General features: G+C 50.7%; 1 protein-coding gene across 3 annotated transcripts in view; it reads right to left on the minus strand.

Annotated features, from left to right (window-relative positions):
- Window positions 1-662: 662 nt before the first annotated feature.
- The window catches only part of LOC137801686 (tensin-2-like), a 24,180-nt gene continuing 3,745 nt past the window's right edge, over window positions 663-21,097 (minus strand). Inside the window, exons 2-27 of one of the 3 annotated variants that reach the window (XM_068599034.1) lie at window positions 20,182-20,287; window positions 20,059-20,096; window positions 11,019-11,051; window positions 10,898-10,947; window positions 10,641-10,824; window positions 10,342-10,392; window positions 8,714-8,836; window positions 8,564-8,628; window positions 8,334-8,417; window positions 8,143-8,255; window positions 7,973-8,033; window positions 7,578-7,653; window positions 7,158-7,287; window positions 6,651-6,716; window positions 6,457-6,573; window positions 5,007-6,374; window positions 4,780-4,924; window positions 3,890-4,698; window positions 3,604-3,735; window positions 2,893-2,985; window positions 2,712-2,789; window positions 2,558-2,635; window positions 2,292-2,460; window positions 2,140-2,208; window positions 1,468-1,497; window positions 663-1,323 (exon numbers count right to left, since the gene is read on the minus strand). In XM_068599034.1, the coding sequence (XP_068455135.1) occupies window positions 1,179-1,323; window positions 1,468-1,497; window positions 2,140-2,208; window positions 2,292-2,460; window positions 2,558-2,635; window positions 2,712-2,789; window positions 2,893-2,985; window positions 3,604-3,735; window positions 3,890-4,698; window positions 4,780-4,924; window positions 5,007-6,374; window positions 6,457-6,573; window positions 6,651-6,716; window positions 7,158-7,287; window positions 7,578-7,653; window positions 7,973-8,033; window positions 8,143-8,255; window positions 8,334-8,417; window positions 8,564-8,628; window positions 8,714-8,836; window positions 10,342-10,392; window positions 10,641-10,824; window positions 10,898-10,947; window positions 11,019-11,051; window positions 20,059-20,096; window positions 20,182-20,287 (4,413 nt within the window). In that variant the 3' untranslated portion in view covers window positions 663-1,178. Of the gene's footprint in view, window positions 1,324-1,467; window positions 1,498-2,139; window positions 2,209-2,291; window positions 2,461-2,557; window positions 2,636-2,711; window positions 2,790-2,892; window positions 2,986-3,603; window positions 3,736-3,889; window positions 4,699-4,779; window positions 4,925-5,006; window positions 6,378-6,456; window positions 6,574-6,650; window positions 6,717-7,157; window positions 7,288-7,577; window positions 7,654-7,972; window positions 8,034-8,142; window positions 8,256-8,333; window positions 8,418-8,563; window positions 8,629-8,713; window positions 8,837-10,341; window positions 10,393-10,640; window positions 10,825-10,897; window positions 10,948-11,018; window positions 11,052-20,058; window positions 20,097-20,181; window positions 20,288-21,097 lie in introns of all 3 variants that reach the window. The other 2 variants (XM_068599033.1, XM_068599035.1) reach the window with 2 other exon arrangements.

Below are 21,097 nucleotides of genomic sequence, written 5' to 3' on the forward strand. Positions count from 1 at the left end.
TGATGTTCCTCTTCACAGAGAAAGGCTGAGTGTCCATGTTTATTATTTATAGCTGTGATGTTGTAAATGTGTAGGTCCTGCTCGCGCTCTGATAAAAACCATCCAGTTATTACTTCATTGGAGTTAAATCATCAACCTGTCTGTGTTTTATATGTTAGGCATCTTCAGCATAATATGTGACTATATCTTTGGCTATATTTTAATAGTGTATTTACAAAATAAATAAAATGTTGATTTAAAATATGTCTGTAACCACTGAGTTTAAAATGAACCCGACTTTCTCCTCATATCATCAAATACAGAAGATCTAATGTTTAATGTCTTCCTTTGCTCTTTGTCACATGTTAAGAGAAAAGTCTCATTTATGTCTCTTTAAACCATGAAGACGACTCATGTTGAAGACTTCTGAACCTTTTAGTTTTCATCGTTGATTTATGGAAACGTTTATACAAAAAAACAGTGACGTGCATAGAGTGTGTCATGTGCAGCTTGTGAAGGTTGTTGTACATTATGTGAACAACAATACAAAATAAAAAAAGGAACAATCACACAAAACCACAACTCTTGTTTGGCAAAAGTTACAAAGTCAGTCTTTGGCGTTAGAAACTCCTCATGGGTGGAGCTGTGGCCCCAGAGGGCCCCTCATGGGTGTAACGGTGGCCCCGGCGGTGCAGAGGGCCCCTCATCGGCGGAGCTGTGGCCCCGGCGGTGCAGAGGGCCCCTCATGGGTGGAGCTGTGGCCCCAGAGGGCCCCTCATGGGTGTAGCTGTGGCCCCAGAGGGCCCCTCATGGGTGTAGCGGTGGCCCCGGTGGTGCAGAGGGCCTCTCATGGGTGTAGCGGTGGCCCCGGCGGTGCAGAGGGCCTCTCATGGGCGTAGCGGTGGCCCCGGTGGTGCAGAGGGCCTCTCATGGGTGTAGCGGTGGCCCCGGCGGTGCAGAGGGCCCCTCATGGGTGTAGCTGTGGCCCCAGAGGGCCCCTCATGGGTGTAGCGGTGGCCCCGGTGGTGCAGAGGGCCTCTCATGGGTGTAGCGGTGGCCCCGGCGGTGCAGAGGGCCTCTCATGGGTGTAGCGGTGGCCCCGGTGGTGCAGAGGGCCTCTCATGGGTGTAGCGGTGGCCCCGGTGGTGCAGAGGGCCCCTCATGGGTGTAGCGGTGGCCCCGGCGGTGCAGAGGGCCCCTCATCGGCGGAGCTGTGGCCCCAGCATGACTTTGTTGATGAAGTTGACGATGGCCACGGCCGGCTGCTCCGGGTCCATCTCAGCGAACAGGTGACACACGTTCTCTGAGGAGCTGCCGCTGCGTCTCGCCACGAAGCCGAACATCCTGCAGAGGAGACGAGAGGTCAACACGCAGGAGACACAACCACGTGTGAAGAAACACACATCTAGTCTCAAGAGGTCCAACAACACACGTGATTGAGATTAACCGCCATGCAGAGTCGCACAATGAAGGAAAGCAAGCACTTACTTGCTGGATGTGCTATCAGAGTTAGTCCACCTGAAGCACAGAGACACAAAGAGACAGAGACACAAAGAGACAGAGAGACACAGAGACACAAAGAGACAGAGACACAAAGAGACAGAGAGACACAGAGACACAGAGACACACAGAGACAGAGAGACACAAAGAGACAGAGAGACAAAGAGACAGAGACACAAAGAGACAAAGAGACACAGAGAGACAAAGAGAGAGAGAGAGACGCAGAGAGACACAAAGACAAAGCAACAGAGAGACAAAGAGACACAGAGAGACAAAGAGACACAGAGAGACAGCATTTAGTCCAAACATAACCAGGACTTGGAGACGGTTTCATGAAGACTAGACGTGACTATTGCAGACAACTCACAGAGAACTATATATATATATATATATATATATATATATATATATATATATATATATATATATATATATATATATATATAGTATGTATATATATATATATATATATATATATATATATATATATATATATATATATATATATATATATATATATATTGCAGCACGCACACAGGTGTTACTGCCTTTACTCAAGCTGATCGTCAGTATCATCATCTTTAGTCTTTAATACAGCTCAGTACTTCAGTGTACTTCAGTGTACTTCAGTGTACTTCAGTGTACTTCAGTGACGGTCACCTCTGGTCCTGTGGGTTGAGACTGCTGAAGGTCACGCTGTTGATCGGGTAGTGTCTCCTGAAGAACAGCCTGGGGACACAAACCAACACCAGGACTGTAAGCATCAGTGCGGCGTGCACGCTGCGCATCACTGGAAGGAGGAGGAGTCAGACCTCCTCTTGCTGTCGGTCAGCGTGATGCCCTGAGACGACACCTTGAAGTGGACCACCGTGGCCACCGGGCGCGGGCTCAGGGCCAGAGCACATCTCGTGGCCTTGGAGATGGCCTCGGGGCCGGTGAGGGACTCGGTCTCCAGGGAGCTCAGGTAGAGCACGTTGCAGGCTGTTCACAGAGGAGCACATGGACCAACATGGTGAACACATGGGGGGGAGCAGCCTCTGCTGGTCAGACTGAGAACTGCATGCGCCCGCTGCACTACCTGCGCCCTGCTTGAGGAGGTCGGCCGCCGTGCTGGTGTGTGTCGTGCTCTGCATCTCCTGGAGCTCCCCCACCAGGTCTGAAACATCAGCTGCAGTTACACAACAGTATGGAGACACCAGGAGCTGCTGTTCTCTCTACAGCGACGTCTTTACCTTTCTCTGGGACGCGCAGGGCGCACGGCAGAGATATGGGAGTGATTGAATGCTGGTACACCAGCGCAGATAAACTCCCTGAGACAAAGACAACAACACCATGAAGCAGAGCGTCTTCCTCCAGGTCAACAGCTGATGACTACTTCCTGCATCGCTGCACAACGCCACGCACACAACTGACCAAAGTAGGACTCGTTCTGGCAGCCCTTGATCTTCACTCCCCGCGGCCCGGTCTCTATCAGGAAGTGTCTCACCAGCTGCTCCAGGGGATCCCCTAGGAGACGAGGAGGGAGGAGGGAGGGGGGAGGAGAGGAGAGAGGAGAGGAGAGAGGAGAGGAGACAAGAGATAGGAGAGAGGACAGAGGAGGGAGGAGAGAGGAGGGAGGAGAGGAGAAAGGAGGGAGGAGAGAGGAGAGGAGAAAGGAGAGATGAGACGACAGAGGAGGGAGGAAAGAGGGGGGAGGAGGGAGGACAGGAAAGGAGAAGAGAGAGGAGAGAAGAGAGGAGAGATTGATAACACTAAAACTGTGCGTACAAGTCATTTAAACTCCTTTAAACTATGAAATGTGAATTTGTTTTATTTTTCAATATAATGGAACAATTGAACACGGTGAAGGACAGCAACACACTGACTGCATCATAAAGGTCTTAAATACTTGACTCCATGTTTTCTGTGATTTCCTCAGATGTTAAAACAACACACGAGCATCATGTAGTTAATCAACCATTAAGGAACGTTATACATTGATTTCCTCTCCAGAGTTTATTGTCTGGAGGAAGTGAAACACCTGTCAGCCTTTACTTAAGGTAGGAAAAGCACAGGTGCAGCTGATAATGTTGTGTTCAGTGTGCAGTGTTTAGTGAGCAGCATGCACTAGTAGCATGCGGGTACCTTTGCTGGCGGCCATGTTGGCATTAGGAGGGGGCGTGGCCACCTTCAGGGCCAGACCGTACGCGCCCTGGAAGGAGTTACTGTCTCTGATGAGGAAGCTTCCTGGTCCCTTGTCCTTCAAGACAGCGATGGCTGCAGGAGGGAAGACAGTGTGACATCAGAGAAGCAACAACGCAACCTGTCAGTGACGTGGCGTCTCAGGTTTGTTGTGTCAACTCTCTCTTTACTGTACGACTCCATCAGCGCTGATCAAAGCAGCTCTGGGTGGGACGTTGCATCCCCTCACCTTGGTCTCTGGAGATGCCGGGCTTGTACCAGAACTTTGAGCTGTCCTGGACGAACTTGGCGTTGACCCTGACGTCGGCCTCGTCCCTGCAGCCGTGGTGGGAGGAGCCCCGCCTCTGCTCCCCCGCCGGGGGGGAGAAGGTGACGTGGTGCATGGGCGCCGGCGCCGAGGAGGCCCGGAGCAGAGCGCTGTGTCCGTTGAGGTGTCCCGGCGCGGAGGACAGACGCTTCTTCTCCGGCAGCGGCGGCTGGGCGGCGGGGATGGTGACGGCCGTGTAGCCGGAGTACGGCACGTGAGGGACGCTCAGCAGCGGGTAGTAGTAGGACGCCAGCGGGAAGGTCGGGGTTTGGTATCCGTCGGGCACGGGCGACGGGGGCTTGGTGTCGGTGGAGCCGTCTCTCTCCGGAGTCAATCTCTGTCCCGCGGCGTCGGATGCTGATGGAGAGCGCTGGGGGGAAGACTGGAGGTCCGGGGAGCCGAGAGGAGAGTCGGGGGAAGCGGAGGGGTTCACGGCCCTGCAGCTGTCAGGCAGAGCAGAGCCGTTCAGTTGCACCTGGACCGGGGCGATGACGACGGCGGCGTAGCTGGAAGGTTGCGATTGGTTCGACCCCTCGGCTGCGCTTCCTGTGACCTCGGCCGCTCCGAGCGGAGCTTCACAGCTCAGACGCTGCTCGCCGGAGGGCTGAAGGGGGTCTGTGGACGCACTGGAGCTCTGGGTTTGTGTTTCCACCGGTGTGACGGCTCCGTCGCTGTTTGTGCCGGACTGCAGCCGTCCAGAAGGCTCTTGGTTTTGTGGAGGACTTTCAGCACTTAAAGGGAAACAAGATTAATATCTAGAAATCTGTGTTCACGCATTGATGTAATGTGATTCTGAGCCACAGAGCACCCACCTGTCTTCTGCATGTGTGGGGCTGCTGCTGCCAATGAGTGTGTAGTCGTGGTCAGAGTCCGGGCCAGAAGTGCTGGACTGCCTGTTGGAGTCAGGTTTACCTTCTGAACCCTGGGACACGTCATCCCCCCCATCGGCCTGTTCCCCTTTGAAGTGAGACAAAACAAGATGAGAGGAAGGTAACAACACGGTTATTCCCCCCCTGCATCCATCCGTCTCTTCAGTCACCTGGCTGCTGGCCTGCAGGTCCAGAGGGGGTCTGGGGCAGCCGGCCCCTCACAGGAGAAGGGCTGCCGGCGGGCAGCGGCGAGGCCGACCCCGAGTGGCACCCCGAGGCGTAACCCCGGCTCTCGTGGCTCTCGGCCGGGGACGACTGGTAAGGAGCGCAGGGGCAGGAGTGTCGGGGCTGTGGAGGCGTGTGGTACCCGCTGCTGGCGCCGTCCCGCACATCCAGCAGCGACTGGGGGCCGGGGCAGGCCTGATGGGGCCCGACGGCGTACCGGGGGTCCGAGTTTGGGCTCTGGCTCAAAGGGGAGTGGCAGACGCGGAACGCCGGCGCGGCCGACTTGCGCTGCCAGAACTCGGCCTCTCGCGCCGCCTCCCATGGATGCTCGCTCTCCCACAGCGGGGGCACCTCCCTCACCCGCTGCAGCCCGGCTCCAAGGGACCAGTGGGGGGCTTCGGATCGGTCGGGGTGCAAGGGGTGGAACGCTCGGGCCGAGGCGGATTGGTGCTCCCGCCGGCTGGAGCAGTCCCGACAGGGGCAGCCGGAGGAGGAGGACGAGGAGGACGAGGGGGTCGGAGGGCTGAAGAACATTTCCCTGTAAGGGCTGGAGGGCAGTGACTGGTGGGAGGCATGAGAGGCTGCGTTGTGGCTGGAATAATGGAGGAGGTGGCACTCGTCCCCGGGGCAGAGTCTGCTTAACGCCGGCAGGGTGTGGCTGTGGCTGTGGGGGTGATCGGGGCTGGAGTAAGGGTAGCAGGGCCTGAGCAGACAGGGCGGGGGCGGGGGCGGCCGGTCCCACGGCAGCTCCTGTAGAGGATGGGCGCTGTGCCGATGGCACAGCTCCACATGAGCCGAGTGAGGCGGCGGGGAAACGGGGTTGGACGGCAAGGCCGGCAGGGTCTGGCTCTTCGGGTTCTTTCTGGTGACGTTGCAGCGGCCGAGGCAGCGGCCGTCGGAGAGGCCGGCGCCGCACCGCGCGGCCGCCCGGCCGCAACACGAGCGCTCCGGCCTCGGGCCGCCGGGGCTCGACGGGGCTGCGTCGTCCAAGATGGCCGTCTCTCTGTCTTTCTCTTTGCCTCTTTTGGTCTCCTTGGCTCCGTCTTCCCCGTCTCCTCTCCTCGACGGACAGTCGGCGTTTTCTCTCGCGGAGGCGGGCGGGTCGTCCGGCGGGTCGGAGGGGGTCGAGGAGTGGCTGGAGGCCGGGCTGCAGGCGAGAGGCTGCGGCTGGACGGGGGTCTGAGGTTTGACTGTCGGGCTGACGGTGAGGCACCCGTTGGGTGAGGCCGCTGAGGCCGTGGAGCCCGGACCACGACGCTTCCTCACCTGGGCGTACAGGCTGCCGTCCAGAGGGCCCCTCGTGTGACAGATATCTGCTGGAGACGAGACACGCTGTGACGTCTGGTGCACACCATTTTACACCTCTGTGTGTGTGTGTGTGTGTGTGCTTCTCACTTTCAACGCTGTCTTGGTGGTGCAGGTTGAAGTTCTCATAAGAATCCCATCGCACCACCGGGTCTGAGATGTTGTAGTCCACCCTGACGGCGGCGTCGTTCTTGCGGTACTCTCGCCCTTGCGGAGCAGACGTTTCACATGAACACGGAGCGGAAAGAGAAGCAACCACAGACTGACAGCCGAGGATATTTTACCTTTCATTTGTTCCGGCCCGTTGGAGAAGATAAACTCGACGGTAGCATCTGGAGGGAACCTGTCGTCTGGAGAGACGAGCACAAAGGCAGAGACTGAAATACCCAGAAAGAGCTCTTGATCACACAGAGTTGTGACACGACCGTCACCGACGGACTTCAAAGAACGGTATTAGAACTGAGCTTTGTTGTCGCCGGCGTGCACGAGGACGGTATATTTATAAAGTGTGCGCACGTGACGGCATGCAGCACTGAGGGCAACTGTCACGAGACGGCTGCTGGAGCCACGAGCACGTATCTCTGCTGCATCTCAACTGACGCTGCCATGTGATATCATGTCATGTCTCACAGAAAGATACGCCTCGAATCATACAGAATCAAATCTACAGGGACAGGATTAAAACACATGAAAGCGTCAGAAGCTCCAGCAGCGCGTTTCTCCTCTGACTGACGATGCATTCATGACTGAAACGGCTTCTGCTTCCGTCAGGAACAGATTGTGACTCGTACCCGTGCAGGCGAGGTCCAGCTCAGTCTTGCCAAACCACAGCTGGGCTCCGTGCACAGTGCACGTGTGAAACTGGACTCTGAACACCACCTCCCTCTCTGAGGCCAGACTGCGGCGGTGGAAACACTTCACCTGCAGAGGAAAGAAGACGTGCACGTTTCACGTGAGACGTGCGCACGTTTCACGTGAGTCTGCTTTGCTTCATTAAGAAGCTCTTTTCAGTCGGATCATATTGTTGCTCCTGTGAGATAAATCCAGTCCTGTGAATGTTTTAATCCTCTTAAAGAGACATGAAGAGTCAGAAAATAAGTTTTTATATTTATGAGCACGTTTGAAAGCAAAAGTTACAACAATGCATCAACATTTAGTGAACATTGTGTTGAGGTTCTGTTTGTGTGTTAAATCAGAGAGCCGTCGCTCACCATGATGTCTCCCTTCAGCAGGAGCGCTGGCTCCACGGTCACACACAGCTTCCTCGCCCTGGAGCTCTGGGGATCACTGGACACACACACACACACACACACACACACACACACACACACACACACACATATAAATACATTCATGCTCAAACACATGAACCAGTCAGAACCAGTCTCCGTCGGGTTCCTCGGTGGTGAACGAGCTGCAGCGTGACGGTAAGCAGGCCGGCCACACAAACACAGACACACACACACATATAAATACACCGTAAGCCGGCCGGCCACACAAACACAGACACACACACATATAAATACACCGTAAGCCGGCCGGCACACAAACACACACAGCAGCTGTGCAGCCGGTGTGTGTCAGCGGGACAGGAGTGTGGACTCACTAGATGCCCGAGGTGTAGACGAGCTGCAAGGACTGGTAGATCTTCAGGAAGGGAAAGAAACCTGCAGGAGAAAGCAGAGAAAGATGAGTCTGCAGACCAAAAGGCTTTCTAGATGTTTCCTCCTTTAACATCGTGAATCAAAAGCAAAAACATTCAACGTGTGAACAAACCTCCTCCGGCCTGAAAGTTGGGCAGAGATGGGATGAGGACCTGGTGCAGGAACAGAGGACTGCTGTTCATCTTGATGCTGCTGGACAGCAACCCGCCAAAGTAGAAGATGTACCTGAAGCCCAGAGAGCAGGAAGTGAGGCGGAGGACGCGCCGACGGCCGAGCGCACAGAAACACACCTGAGAGTCTCACCTGCTCTGAGACGGCTGCAGCCACGCCGACACTTTGTCCTCACAGAACTTCCTCATCGCCAGAGTGGTGAGCGCCTGCTCGGCTCTGTCACAGGGGGAGGGGTTTATGTGTATTTATATATATATGATCCAAAGTGTTTTGTCTCTCAGCGTTAATGTCTCATGCATGTTGTTGTTGTGTTGTTGTTGTTGTGTTGTTGACTCAGCGTGAGGCTCAGAGCTGCAGCTCACCCCGCTGATATCTTGCTGTAGTGCATGTAGGCGGCCACGATGACGCCCGTCTTCCCTTTGTTTCCCTGGAACACAGCGAAGGTTTCATGAGGTGATTTTCACGCTTGTGACACGTTTCCAAAGCCAGCAGGTGGATGCAGGCGCACCGACCTTGCAGTGGAGGACCACCACGTTGTGGGGGTCAGAGGTCAGCCAGGTCTCCATGGCCTTACACACAGCACAGATCCTGTCCAGCGGCGGGGCGTGAGCGTCCGGCCAGCCGAAGTCCTGCACCTGAGCGGCAGGAGGAACAGGCTGCACGTTAGCTTCAAAGCACAAAGCTGCTTCATGGTGTCTTTAAGGTGTGTTTAAGGTGTGTTTAAGGTGTCTTTAAGGTGTCTTTAAGGTGTGTTTAAGGTGTCTTTAAGGTGTGTTTAAGGTGTCTTTAAGGTGTCTTTAAGGTGTGTTTAAGACGTGTTTAAGGTGTCTTTAAGGTGTCTTTAAGGTGTGTTTAAGGTGTCTTTAAGGTGTGTTTTTAGATGTGTTTAAGGTGTCTTTAAGGTGTGTTTAAGGTGTGTTTAAGGTGTCTTTAAGGTGTCTTCAAAGTGTCTTCATGATGTCTTTAAGGTGTGTTTAAGGTGTGTTTAAGGTGTCTTTAAGGTGTCTTTAAGGTGTGTTTAAGGTGTCTTTAAGGTGTGTTTAAGGTGTCTTTAAGGTGTCTTTAAGATGTCTTTAAGGTGTGTTTAAGATGTCTTTAAGGTGTCTTTAAGGTGTGTTTAAGGTGTCTTTAAGGTGTGTTTAAGGTGTGTTTTTAGATGTGTTTAAGGTGTCTTTAAGGTGTGTTTAAGGTGTGTTTAAGGTGTCTTTAAGGTGTGTTAAAGGTGTGTTTAAGGTGTCTTCATGATGTCTTTAAGGTGTCTTTAAGGTGTGTTCATGGTGTCTTTAAGGTGTGTTTAAGGTGTGTTTAAGATGTCTTTAAGGTGTCTTTAAGGTGTGTTTAAGGTGTCTTTAAGGTGTCTTTAACATGTGTTTAAGATGTCTTTAAGGTGTCTTTAAGAGGTGTTTAAGATGTCTTTAAGGTATCTTTAAGATGTGTTTAAGATGTCTTTAACATGTCTTTAACATGTCTTTAAAGAGTGTTTAAGATGTCTTTAAGATGTCTTTAAGGTGTCTTTAAGGTGTCTTTAAGGTGTGTTGAAGATGTCTTCATGATGTGTTTAAGATGTGTTTAAGATGTGTTTAACATTTGTTTAAGATGTCTTTAAGGTGTCTTTAAGGTGTCTTTAACATGTGTTTAAGATGTCTTTAAGGTGTCTTTAAGAGGTGTTTAAGATGTCTTTAAGATGTCTTTAAGGTGGCTTTAAGATGTCTTTAACATGTGTTTAAGGTGTGTTTAAGATGTCTTTAAGATGTCTTTAAGGTGTGTTTAAGATGTGTTGAAGATGTCTTCATGATGTGTTTAAGATGTGTTTAAGATGTGTTTAACATTTGTTTAAGATGTCTTTAAGGTGTCTTTAAGGTGTCTTTAACATGTGTTTAAGATGTCTTTAAGGTGTCTTTAAGAGGTGTTTAAGATGTCTTTAAGATGTCTTTAAGGTGTCTTTAAGATGTCTTTAACATGTGTTTAAGGTGTGTTTAAGATGTCTTTAAGATGTCTTTAAGGTGTGTTTAAGATGTGTTGAAGATGTCTTCATGATGTCTTCATGATGTGTTTAAGATGTGTTTAAGATGTGTTTAACATTTGTTTAAGATGTCTTTAAGGTGTCTTTAAGGTGTCTTTAAGAGGTGAGCAGCAGTACCTTCGGGTTCAGTCTGCTGATGTCGTGTCTCTTCTCTGATAAGTTCAGGAGCTGGAAAAAGACAAAATATATGACAAAACTATTTTTACGCAACCTGAGGAAGAAATAAAACAAAATAATAAAACCCTTAATAAAAGAGGTTGGTCAATGGACTTAAACCCATGACCCTTCTGCCATGACGTCATCATTGTTGTTGAAGGAGTGATGACAACATGAAGCTCTTGTCCTCATGACCAATGGACCGAGCCGGTTAAATGAAGGCTGATCAATAAATAAATGTCATGTTTTCGGCGGCTCACCAGGAACTTGTCCTGGTGCTTGCAGCGCAGCATGGAGGCCACCTCCTGCAGGTTCCTGCGGTAGTGCTGCTCCTGCAGGTCGGGCAGGAAGAAGACGGAGATGATCCTCTCCGTGATGTAGGTGAGGTCGAAGTCATAGTGCCGCTCCATCACGTTCTCCATCACCTGCTCCACACTTCTGCTCCTGAACAGAGGGACAGCTCATGGTTTAAGCTCCTCATGTTCTCACAGTGTGCATTCATCTCATGGTGCGGTACCTCGGTAAGGAGCCTCTCTTCCTCTGCAGGCTGGACTTAGAGGATCCGTGCTGGGGAACAAGCAGAAGATGAGTCCACTGCAGCGTTTGAACCTCCAAGAAAAATACATGTACACACTCACCAGGTCAAAGGTCGGGGTGCAGGTGGAAGACACCTGCAAGAGAAGGAGCAGCTGTCACATGACCGTATACACACAACACACACACACGAACACACAAAAAGACACAGGTGTGCTGGAGGAAGTCTCCTCGGATTCGAGCCAACGGTAAATTTCCAGAACCCCAAACAAGACCTCCGCCACACATTCAGGGAGAAGGAGCGCGAGCAGAAGATGAGCTCCTTAAAGTTTAGGATAGTTTCCTGTGAGGGTCGGACACGCGGGATCGGACACGCGGGATATAAATAAACATATACGTGCTGCACATTTCCAGACAGCTGCAAGGTTCCATTTGGTTTCATTTATTTCTTTAAAACAGATTTTCCAGCAGCACCAGAGAGTTTCTCTCTGACACGAGTGGCAGCTTTCTTATAACTCTGTATTTGGTACTTTGTCATTATTTCCATAAATCCAGTTATTTTCAGATTCCTGCACAGCAGCGTGACGTGTACAGTGTTGTGTCAGTTACCCAGAGATCACGTGACAGATCACACGCATGTTATGAACTCAGAGCCGGAGTAAGAGTCTGTGAGTGTATAAGAGGTAACAGAGAGAACTCTCACTGGCTTTAATGGAGCTGTAAGTGGATAAAGTGGTCGTCTCCAGGAAGAAGCAGCAGGAGACAGAGACAACATGCACACACACACACACACACACACACACACACACACACACACACACACACACACACACACACACACACACACACAGAAGAAGGCCATTGTTGAACTGGCGTGCACACCAGAGTCAACAGGAAGCAATTTGCAACAGGAAGTCAGCACTGGTCAACCAGGTTCCCACATGCACATGCGCACACGCACACACACACACACACACACACACACACACACACACACACACACACACAGATTCTCAAGTGTGTGCGTCTGCTTCTTTTTGCTGTTTTATTTTACTCTCATTCTCCAGAAGCAGCTACTTAGCTTAGCTTAGCATGAGGACTGCCCACCAGGGAACAACTGTCTCTCCTCTAAATGCAACACTGCACCTTTAGGACCTTTCTCACTACTTATTGACGACATCTGATCAACTACACATGCGATTGATCTGCACATCTACACTGAATCTCCTGATGGAGAGTTCACTGCTGCTTCACAGCAGGAAGCCACAGAGCCGTGAAGCATCCTGGTGAGAGGAAGCAGCAGCTCCGTGAGGCTCAGGGAAGACTGAACGACTGAGACGCACAGAGACGAGCTTCACTCTGCAGAGAGACGAGCTTCACTCTGCACAGAGACGAGCTTCACTCTGCAGAGAGACGAGCTTCACTCTGCACAGAGACGAGCTTCACTCTGCAGAGAGACGAGCTTCACTCTGCACAGAGACGAGCTTCACTCTGAACAGACACGAGCTTCACTCTGCAGAGAGACGAGCTTCACTCTGCACAGACACGAGCTTCACTCTGCAGAGAGACGAGCTTCACTCTGCACAGAGACGAGCTTCACTCTGAACAGAGACGAGCTTCACTCTGAACAGAGACGAGCTTCACTCTGCACAGAGACGAGCTTCACTCTGCAGAGAGACGAGCTTCACTCTGCACAGAGACGAGCTTCACTCTGCACAGAGACGAGCTTCACTCTGAACAGAGACGAGCTTCACTCTGCACAGAGACGAGCTTCACTCTGCACAGAGACGAGCTTCACTCTGCACAGAGACGCGTGAGTCAGGCTTCCCGTTTGAAAGTGGAAAAGCAAAGTAATGATGACGGTTTCCAAGTTCCAGAGTCTCAAAGAAAGACTTTGTGGCGTTTGGTGGTTTCCTTTACAGACTGTTAACACTTCACCGACTCCAGAGGAGGAGAGGCTGCTCACATGGAAGAAGAAGAGAGGAGGAGAGGAGGAGAGGACGAGAGGAGGAGAGGAAGGCATCAGGAAGATGTGGAGGAGGAAAGAGGAGAGAGGAGAGAGGAGGGAGGACAGAGGACAGAGGACAGAGGAGAGAGGAGAGAAGAGAGGCAGCGCTGGAGAGACGACAACAGCTGAACGCGCCGACACAGCGAGAGCTTTGAGCTATTTTGATGGAGCTCCTTCTTTTAGACTTCACGCCGTCAGAACACTTAAAGGCTCAATTTGTTTCTCCATCAGTCCAGTTATAGTTCCAGTTATAGTTCCAGTTATAGTTCCAGTTATAGTTCCAGTTATAGTTCCAGTTATAGTTCCAGTTATTGTTCACGTCCACTGAATGAGTCTCACTCTGCATCACGAGCTGCTCACAGCACCCACATGGAGCAATGACACTTCATCTGTGTTATTAACACAACGCGTGGCAATGTACATGAACATGATGGTGACATGATGGTGACATGATGGTGACATGATGGTGACATGATGGTGACATGATGGTGACATGATGGTCACATGATGGTCACATGATGGTCACATGATGGTCACATGATGGTGACATGATGGTGACATGATGGTCACATGATGGTGACATGATGGTGACATGATGGTCACATGATGGTGACATGATGGTCACATGATGGTGACATGATGGTGACATGATGGTCACATGATGGTCACATGATGGTGACATGATGGTGACATGATGGTCACATGATGGTGACATGATGGTCACATGATGGTGACATGATGGTGACATGATGGTGACATGATGGTCACATGATGATGACATGATGGTCACATGATGGTGACATGATGGTCACATGATGGTGACATGATGGTCACATGATGGTCACATGATGGTCACATGATGGTGACATGATGGTCACATGATGGTCACATGATGGTGACATGATGGTGACATGATGGTCACATGATGGTGACATGATGGTCACATGATGGTGACATGATGGTGACATGATGGTGACATGATGGTGACATGATGGTGACATGATGGTGACATGATGGTCACATGATGGTGACATGATGGTGACATGATGGTGACATGATGGTCACATGATGGTGACATGATGGTCACATGATGGTGACATGATGGTGACATGATGGTGACATGATGGTCACATGATGGTCACATGATGGTGACATGATGGTGACAAGATGGTGACATGATGGTCACATGATGGTGACATGATGGTGACATGATGGTCACATGATGGTGACATGATGGTGACATGATGGTGACATGATGGTCACATGATGGTGACATGATGGTGACAAGATGGTGACATGATGGTCACATGATGGTGACATGATGGTGACATGATGGTCACATGATGGTGACATGATGGTGACATGATGGTCACATGATGGTGACATGATGGTGACATGATGGTCACATGATGGTGACATGATGGTGACATGATGGTGACATGATGGTCACATGATGGTGACATGATGGTGACATGATGGTCACATGATGGTCACATGATGGTGACATGATGGTGACATGATGGTGACATGAGCTCCAGCTGCTGCGTAACTCCTGGAATATTAAACAAGTCTCGCTCGGCTTCGGCTCTCAGGAAATGAACAGTAAATATAAACAGTGCATGCATCCGCTCGTGTGTGTGTGTGTGTGTGTGTGTGTGTGTGTGTGTGTGTGTGTGTGTGTGTGTATGTGTGTGTGTGTGTGTGTGTGCTCTGTCACCTTTGTACTTAATTATTGATCAGAGTAAAGCAGTAAAGTCAAATGAAGCATGATGATTATTCGTCCACGGTGCTTCATGCTGGTTATAAATAGCAGCAGCGTCCTGCAGTGAAGCCACACACTCGCTCATCTGACGGCCTCATCCCTGCAGCCGCCCGCTGAGCTCTCACATCGACTCAACGCTCTTCCTCCTCCACCCATGTGCTGCGACACATCGGCCCGGGTGAGACTCACAGGACAAGAGGAACAACACGGCTCCACTTGTTGCTGCACATGAAAGGAGAGACATCCATCGAGCTCACTGCCTCACGAAGGACGACCGGTGAGCGACAACACGTGAGGTTTGATTACACTCCTCTGAACAACACAAGCAGGCGCTCCACAGAGCCTCGTCGCTGCCGTATCAGTGAATATATCAGCGAGAGCATTAGCAGACCAGCTGCCTCCATCAGTGAGACAGCTGAGTGGACAGGCGTGTGTTGACGGAGACAACACGCATCACATGACATGCAGGAGTCCACGCAGCAGATAGAGAAGTTGTGCGTCCTCCCAGCAGCATGTTGTGAGGACGCAGGACGCTGAGCACAGGTTGTGCTGCAGCTTCTGTGATTCGCTAACCAGCACGTGTACAGATCTATCTCATTAAAAAGTAAATATTTCACTCCCGGTTATTAAAAATTAAAACCTGTGTATTTTTTGTAGGTCACAGCAGGAGTCTCCGCTTGTATTTTCTGCCTTAATCACATTGCATGAAATCCTCTGCAGAGCAAAGCCACAGCTCTGACTCCTTCATGGAGGGATGTGCACCATCACAGCTAACAGAGAGGTCGTTAGATCGCTGCCCGATGAGCAAGAACTCAGAAGTGAAAAGTCAAAGCTGTGAAGAAACATTTAAATAAAGTAAAGAAAGCTGGACTCTAAATACAGAGAAGGTTTTATTTACCTCAACGAGCAGCTTCAGTCTTCCTCTGAGTCCTGACTGGAGGGAGGGACTCACCACCTCTCTCTCTCTCTCTCTCTCTCTCTCTCTCTCTCTCTCTCTCTCTCTCTCTCTCTCTCTCTCTCTCTCTCTCTCTCCGTCTCTCTCTCTCTCTCCGTCTCTCTCTCTCTCTCCGTCTCTCTCTCTCTCTCTCTCTCTCTCTCTCTCTCTCTCTCTCTCTCTCTCTCTCTCTCTCTCTACTCTGTCCCTCCCCTCTCCTCCTCCCTCCCTCCCTCACAGTAACTCTCACACTGTGCACACAGCGTTCCCTCTCATGTGTAATGGGCACAGAGACGGTGAAACACGCCGACTGTGTGAGTGCTTTCCTGTGCACGTGCACGTGCACATGCACACATCAATACAGCGCTGCAGAGAGCTGATGTCATGTGACCTCTCATGACCTCTCATGTGACCTCTCCAGCGACCTGAGGCTGAGTGAGACGACAAGCGGCATCAGGACAAAGATGCAAACAACAAACAACAACAACAACAACAACAACAACAACAGCCGTGGCATGAAAGAGGTGGAGACTGTTATTGAGACGGAGCGATGACGGAGGACATGACGGAGGACATGATGACATGACGGAGGACATGATGGAGGACATGACGGAGGACATGATGGAGGACATGATGGAGGACATAATGACATGATGACATGATGGAGGACATGATGGAGGACATGATGGAGGACATAATGACATGACGGAGGACATGATGGAGGACATGATGGAGGACATAATGACATGATGGAGGACATGATGGAGGACATGATGGAGGACAGGATGGAGGACATGATGGAGGACAGGATGGAGGACATGATGGAGGACATGATAGAGGACAGGATGGAGGACATGATGGAGGACATGATGGAGGACAGGATGGAGGACATGATGGAGGACAGGATGGAGGACATGATGGAGGACATGATGGAGGACATGATGACATGATGGAGGACATGATAGAGGACATGATGGAGGACAGGATGGAGGACATGATGGAGGACATGATGGAGGACATGATGGAGGACAGGATGGAGGACAGGATGGAGGACATGATGGAGGACAGGATGGAGGACATGATGACATGATGGAGGACATGATAGAGGACATGATGGAGGACATGATGGAGGACAGGATGGAGGACAGGATGGAGGACAGGATGGAGGACATGATGGAGGACATGATGGAGGACATGATGACATGATGGAGGACATGATAGAGGACATGATGGAGGACATGATGGAGGACAGGATGGAGGACATGATGGAGGACATGATAGAGGACAGGATGGAGGACATGATGACATGATGGAGGACATGATGGAGGACATGATGGAGGACAGGATGGAGGACATGATGGAGGACATGATAGAGGACATGATGGAGGACATGATGACATGATGGAGGACATGATGGAGGACATGATGGAGGACAGGATGGAGGACATGATGGAGGACATGATTGAGGACATGATGGAGGACATGATGACATGATGGAGGACATGATGGAGGACAGGATGGAGGACAGGATGGAGGACATGATGGAGGACATGATGGAGGACATGATGGAGGACATGATGACATGATGGAGGACATGATGACATGATGGAGGACATGATGGAGGACAGGATGGAGGACATGATGGAGGACATGATGGAGGACATGATGACATGATGGAGGACATGATGGAGGACATGATGACATGATGGAGGACATGATGGAGGACATGATGGAGGACATGATGACATGATGGAGGACAGGATGGAGGACATGATGACATGATGGAGGACATGATGGAGGACAGGATGACATGATGGAGGACATGATGACATGATGGAGGACAGGATGGAGGACAGGATGACATGATGGAGGACATGATGACATGATGGAGGACATGATGACATGATGGAGGACATGATGGAGGACAGGATGACATGATGGAGGACATGATGACATGATGGAGGACAGGATGGAGGACATGATGACATGATGGAGGACATGATGGAGGACATGATGGAGGACAGGATGACATGATATGATGGAGGACATGATGACATGATGGAGGACATGATGACATGATGGAGGACAGGATGACATGATGGAGGACATGATGACATGATGGAGGACAGGATGACATGATGGAGGACAGGATGACATGATGGAGGACAGGATGGAGGACAGGATGACATGATGGAGGACATGATGACATGATGGAGGACAGGATGGAGGACATGATGACATGATGGAGGACAGGATGGAGGACATGATGGAGGACAGGATGGAGGACATGATGGAGGACATGATGACATGATGGAGGACAGGATGGAGGACATGATGGAGGACAGGATGGAGGACATGATGGAGGACAGGATGACATGATGGAGGACAGGATGGAGGACAGGATGGAGGACATGATGACATGATGGAGGACAGGATGGAGGACAGGATGACATGATGGAGGACATGATGACATGATGGAGGACATGATGGAGGACAGGATGACATGGAAAGGAGAGGGAGAACACCTGGGAGGAGGTGAAGACGCTTTGACAATGAGACGCAGGAGATGAAAGTTAAAAAAGTTTAAAAAAGAAAGAAGAAAAGCAACATGTTGAGCAGCAGAAACACAGAGGACCTGATGTTCACTTTATTTATGAACACACACACACACACACACACACACACACACACACACACACACACACACACACACACACACACACACACACAGCTGTCCCCAGTAGAAGGCATGCGTGGCGCTCTAGTGATGTTCTATCTTTACTCATGGTCCCGTGAGAGGACGTCCTGCGTCCAGACAGAGAGGATTTAAGCGGCCGTGGCGGTGACCACGGCAACGAGTAACACACAAATAATAATCCTCTTTTAATAAACACTGAGAGAGAACGACAGCTGGTAGCGCCCAGAGCTACAGAGCTACACAGCTACACAGCTACAGAGATACACAGCTACAGAGCTACAGAGCTACACAGCTACAGAGATACACAGCTACAGAGCTACAGAGCTACACAGCTACACAGCTACAGAGATACAGAGCTACACAGCTACACAGCTACAGAGATACACAGCTACAGAGCTACACAGCTACAGAGATACAGAGCTACACAGCTACACAGCTACAGAGCTACAGAGCTACAGAGCTATAGAGCTACACAGCTACACAGCTACAGAGATACAGACTACAGAGCTACACAGCTACAGAGATACACAGCTACAGAGCTACACAGCTACAGAGATACAGAGCTACACAGCTACAGAGCTACACAGCTACACAGCTACAGAGATACAGAGATACAGAGCTACACAGCTACACAGCTACAGAGATACACAGCTACAGAGCTACACAGCTACAGAGATACAGAGCTACACAGCTACACAGCTACAGAGCTACAGAGCTACAGAGCTATAGAGCTACACAGCTACACAGCTACAGAGATACAGACTACAGAGCTACACAGCTACAGAGATACACAGCTACAGAGCTACACAGCTACAGAGATACAGAGCTACACAGCTACAGAGCTACACAGCTACAGAGATACAGAGCTACACAGCTACACAGCTACAGAGCTACAGAGCTACAGAGCTACACAGCTACAGAGATACAGAGCTACACAGCTACACAGCTACAGAGCTACAGAGCTATAGAGCTATAGAGCTATAGAGCTACACAGCTACACAGCTACAGAGATACAGACTACAGAGCTATAGAGCTACAGAGATACAGACCTACAGAGCTACAGAGCTACAGAGCTACACAGCTACACAGCTACAGAGCTACACAGCTACAGAGCTACACAGCTACACAGCTACAGAGATACAGAGCTACACAGCTACACAGCTACACAGCTACAGAGCTACACAGCTACAGAGCTATAGAGCTACACAGCTACAGAGATACAGACTACAGAGCTATAGAGCTACAGACCTACAGAGCTACACAGCTACAGAGCTACAGAGCTACACAGCTACAGAGCTACAGAGCTACAGACCTACAGATCTACAGAGATACAGACCTACAGAGCTACAGATCTATAGATTTACAGTCTACAGATCTACATCTCTACCTCTCTACAGATCTACAGTCTACATCTCTACATCTCTACAGTCTACATCTCTACATCTCTACAGTCTACATCTCTACATCTCTACAGTCTACATCTCTACATCTCTACAGTCTACATCTCTACATCTCTACAGTCTACATCTCTACATCTCTACAGTCTACATCTCTACATCTCTACAGTCTACATCTCTACATCTCTACAGTCTACAGATCTCTGAGTTCCTCACGGCGACCTGTGCTTCTTCTCTCAGACATCCAGGTCCGTGCACATGGCTTCCTCCACTCACACGCACATCTGAGCGTCTGACACGGCGTGCTCGGGACAGGGGGCGGGGCCACGGGGAGGCGGGGCTTACCTTGGCCTCGCAGGTCTTGTGAACGGCCAGCTTGCAGTCTGCACACAGGAAGGAGAGAGCAGAGTTATGGTGACGGCGAGCTGAGAGCGAGGCAGAGCGGTCACTCGGCCGACGTGGACTCACCCTTGCAGGACACCCCGGGGTGCTCCATGCTTTGCTGGCACACGTCGCACGCCCGTTTCCTCTTGAAGCTCTTCTCTGTGAAGGCGTGGCTCCCCGCGCTGACGAGCTGCAGACACACACCCGTCACGTTAGTCTGCTGAAGCTTCTGAGCCACACAGCAAGTGTGGAAGCTGATGAACATTTCGGTACCCAGCATGCCCAAACCGGCCCTTAAAATAGGTAAATGTTCCATTTCTGAAGCGAACGACACAGTTTCTCGACTGGAACTGTTTCCTAACAGGCCGAGGCTTCATCATTGATGTGTGTGTGTGTGTGTGTGTGTGTGTGTGTGTGTGTGTGTGTGTGTGTACATGTTCAGCCCAGCAGAGGCTCTCTGTGCTGTGGCTGCTGTCAGGACAGATGTGCCACAGCAGCGTGAGCGCTGAGCTACCTGCTGGACTCCTCTCCTGCACTAAAGGCTGCTGTCAGGTCACGCTGCGTGTTCTGTCCTCATTCTGTCTGCGTCTGTGGGCCGAGTGGCGCTGAAGAGATGGACTCTGTTCTTTCATTTTGCGGTTTCCTCTTGAAGCTGCTGTCTGGTTGACTCTACAGTTTGGTGCAGATGTTCCCCAGAGGATCAATGTGAAACCTTAGGTGAGATCCTGACTTCTCCTGTTGGTGCAAACACCAGGTCACACTTTACACCACCCAATCATTTAGTTAATGACTAGACCTGAAAGTCTGTGTCTCCCCCTGGTGGAGGGATGGGGGCAGCAGCCTGTAGGCACCGCCATGCATACCAGGAGTGAAGGTGTGATTGCTTGATTTAGTGTTGATTTAAATCAAGCCTCTCTGTCAGCTGCATTAGCGTTATGAGTTGTTACCTGAGGACAGGTGGACCTGATGGAACCAAGAGAACAGTTTGAGGATTCAGCAT

Source organism: Clinocottus analis, unplaced genomic scaffold (assembly GCF_023055335.1).
Source record: "Clinocottus analis isolate CAN_PGR_092001 unplaced genomic scaffold, fCliAna1.0.p SCAF_42, whole genome shotgun sequence".
In the NCBI taxonomy this organism is placed as follows: domain Eukaryota; kingdom Metazoa; phylum Chordata; class Actinopteri; order Perciformes; family Cottidae; genus Clinocottus; species Clinocottus analis.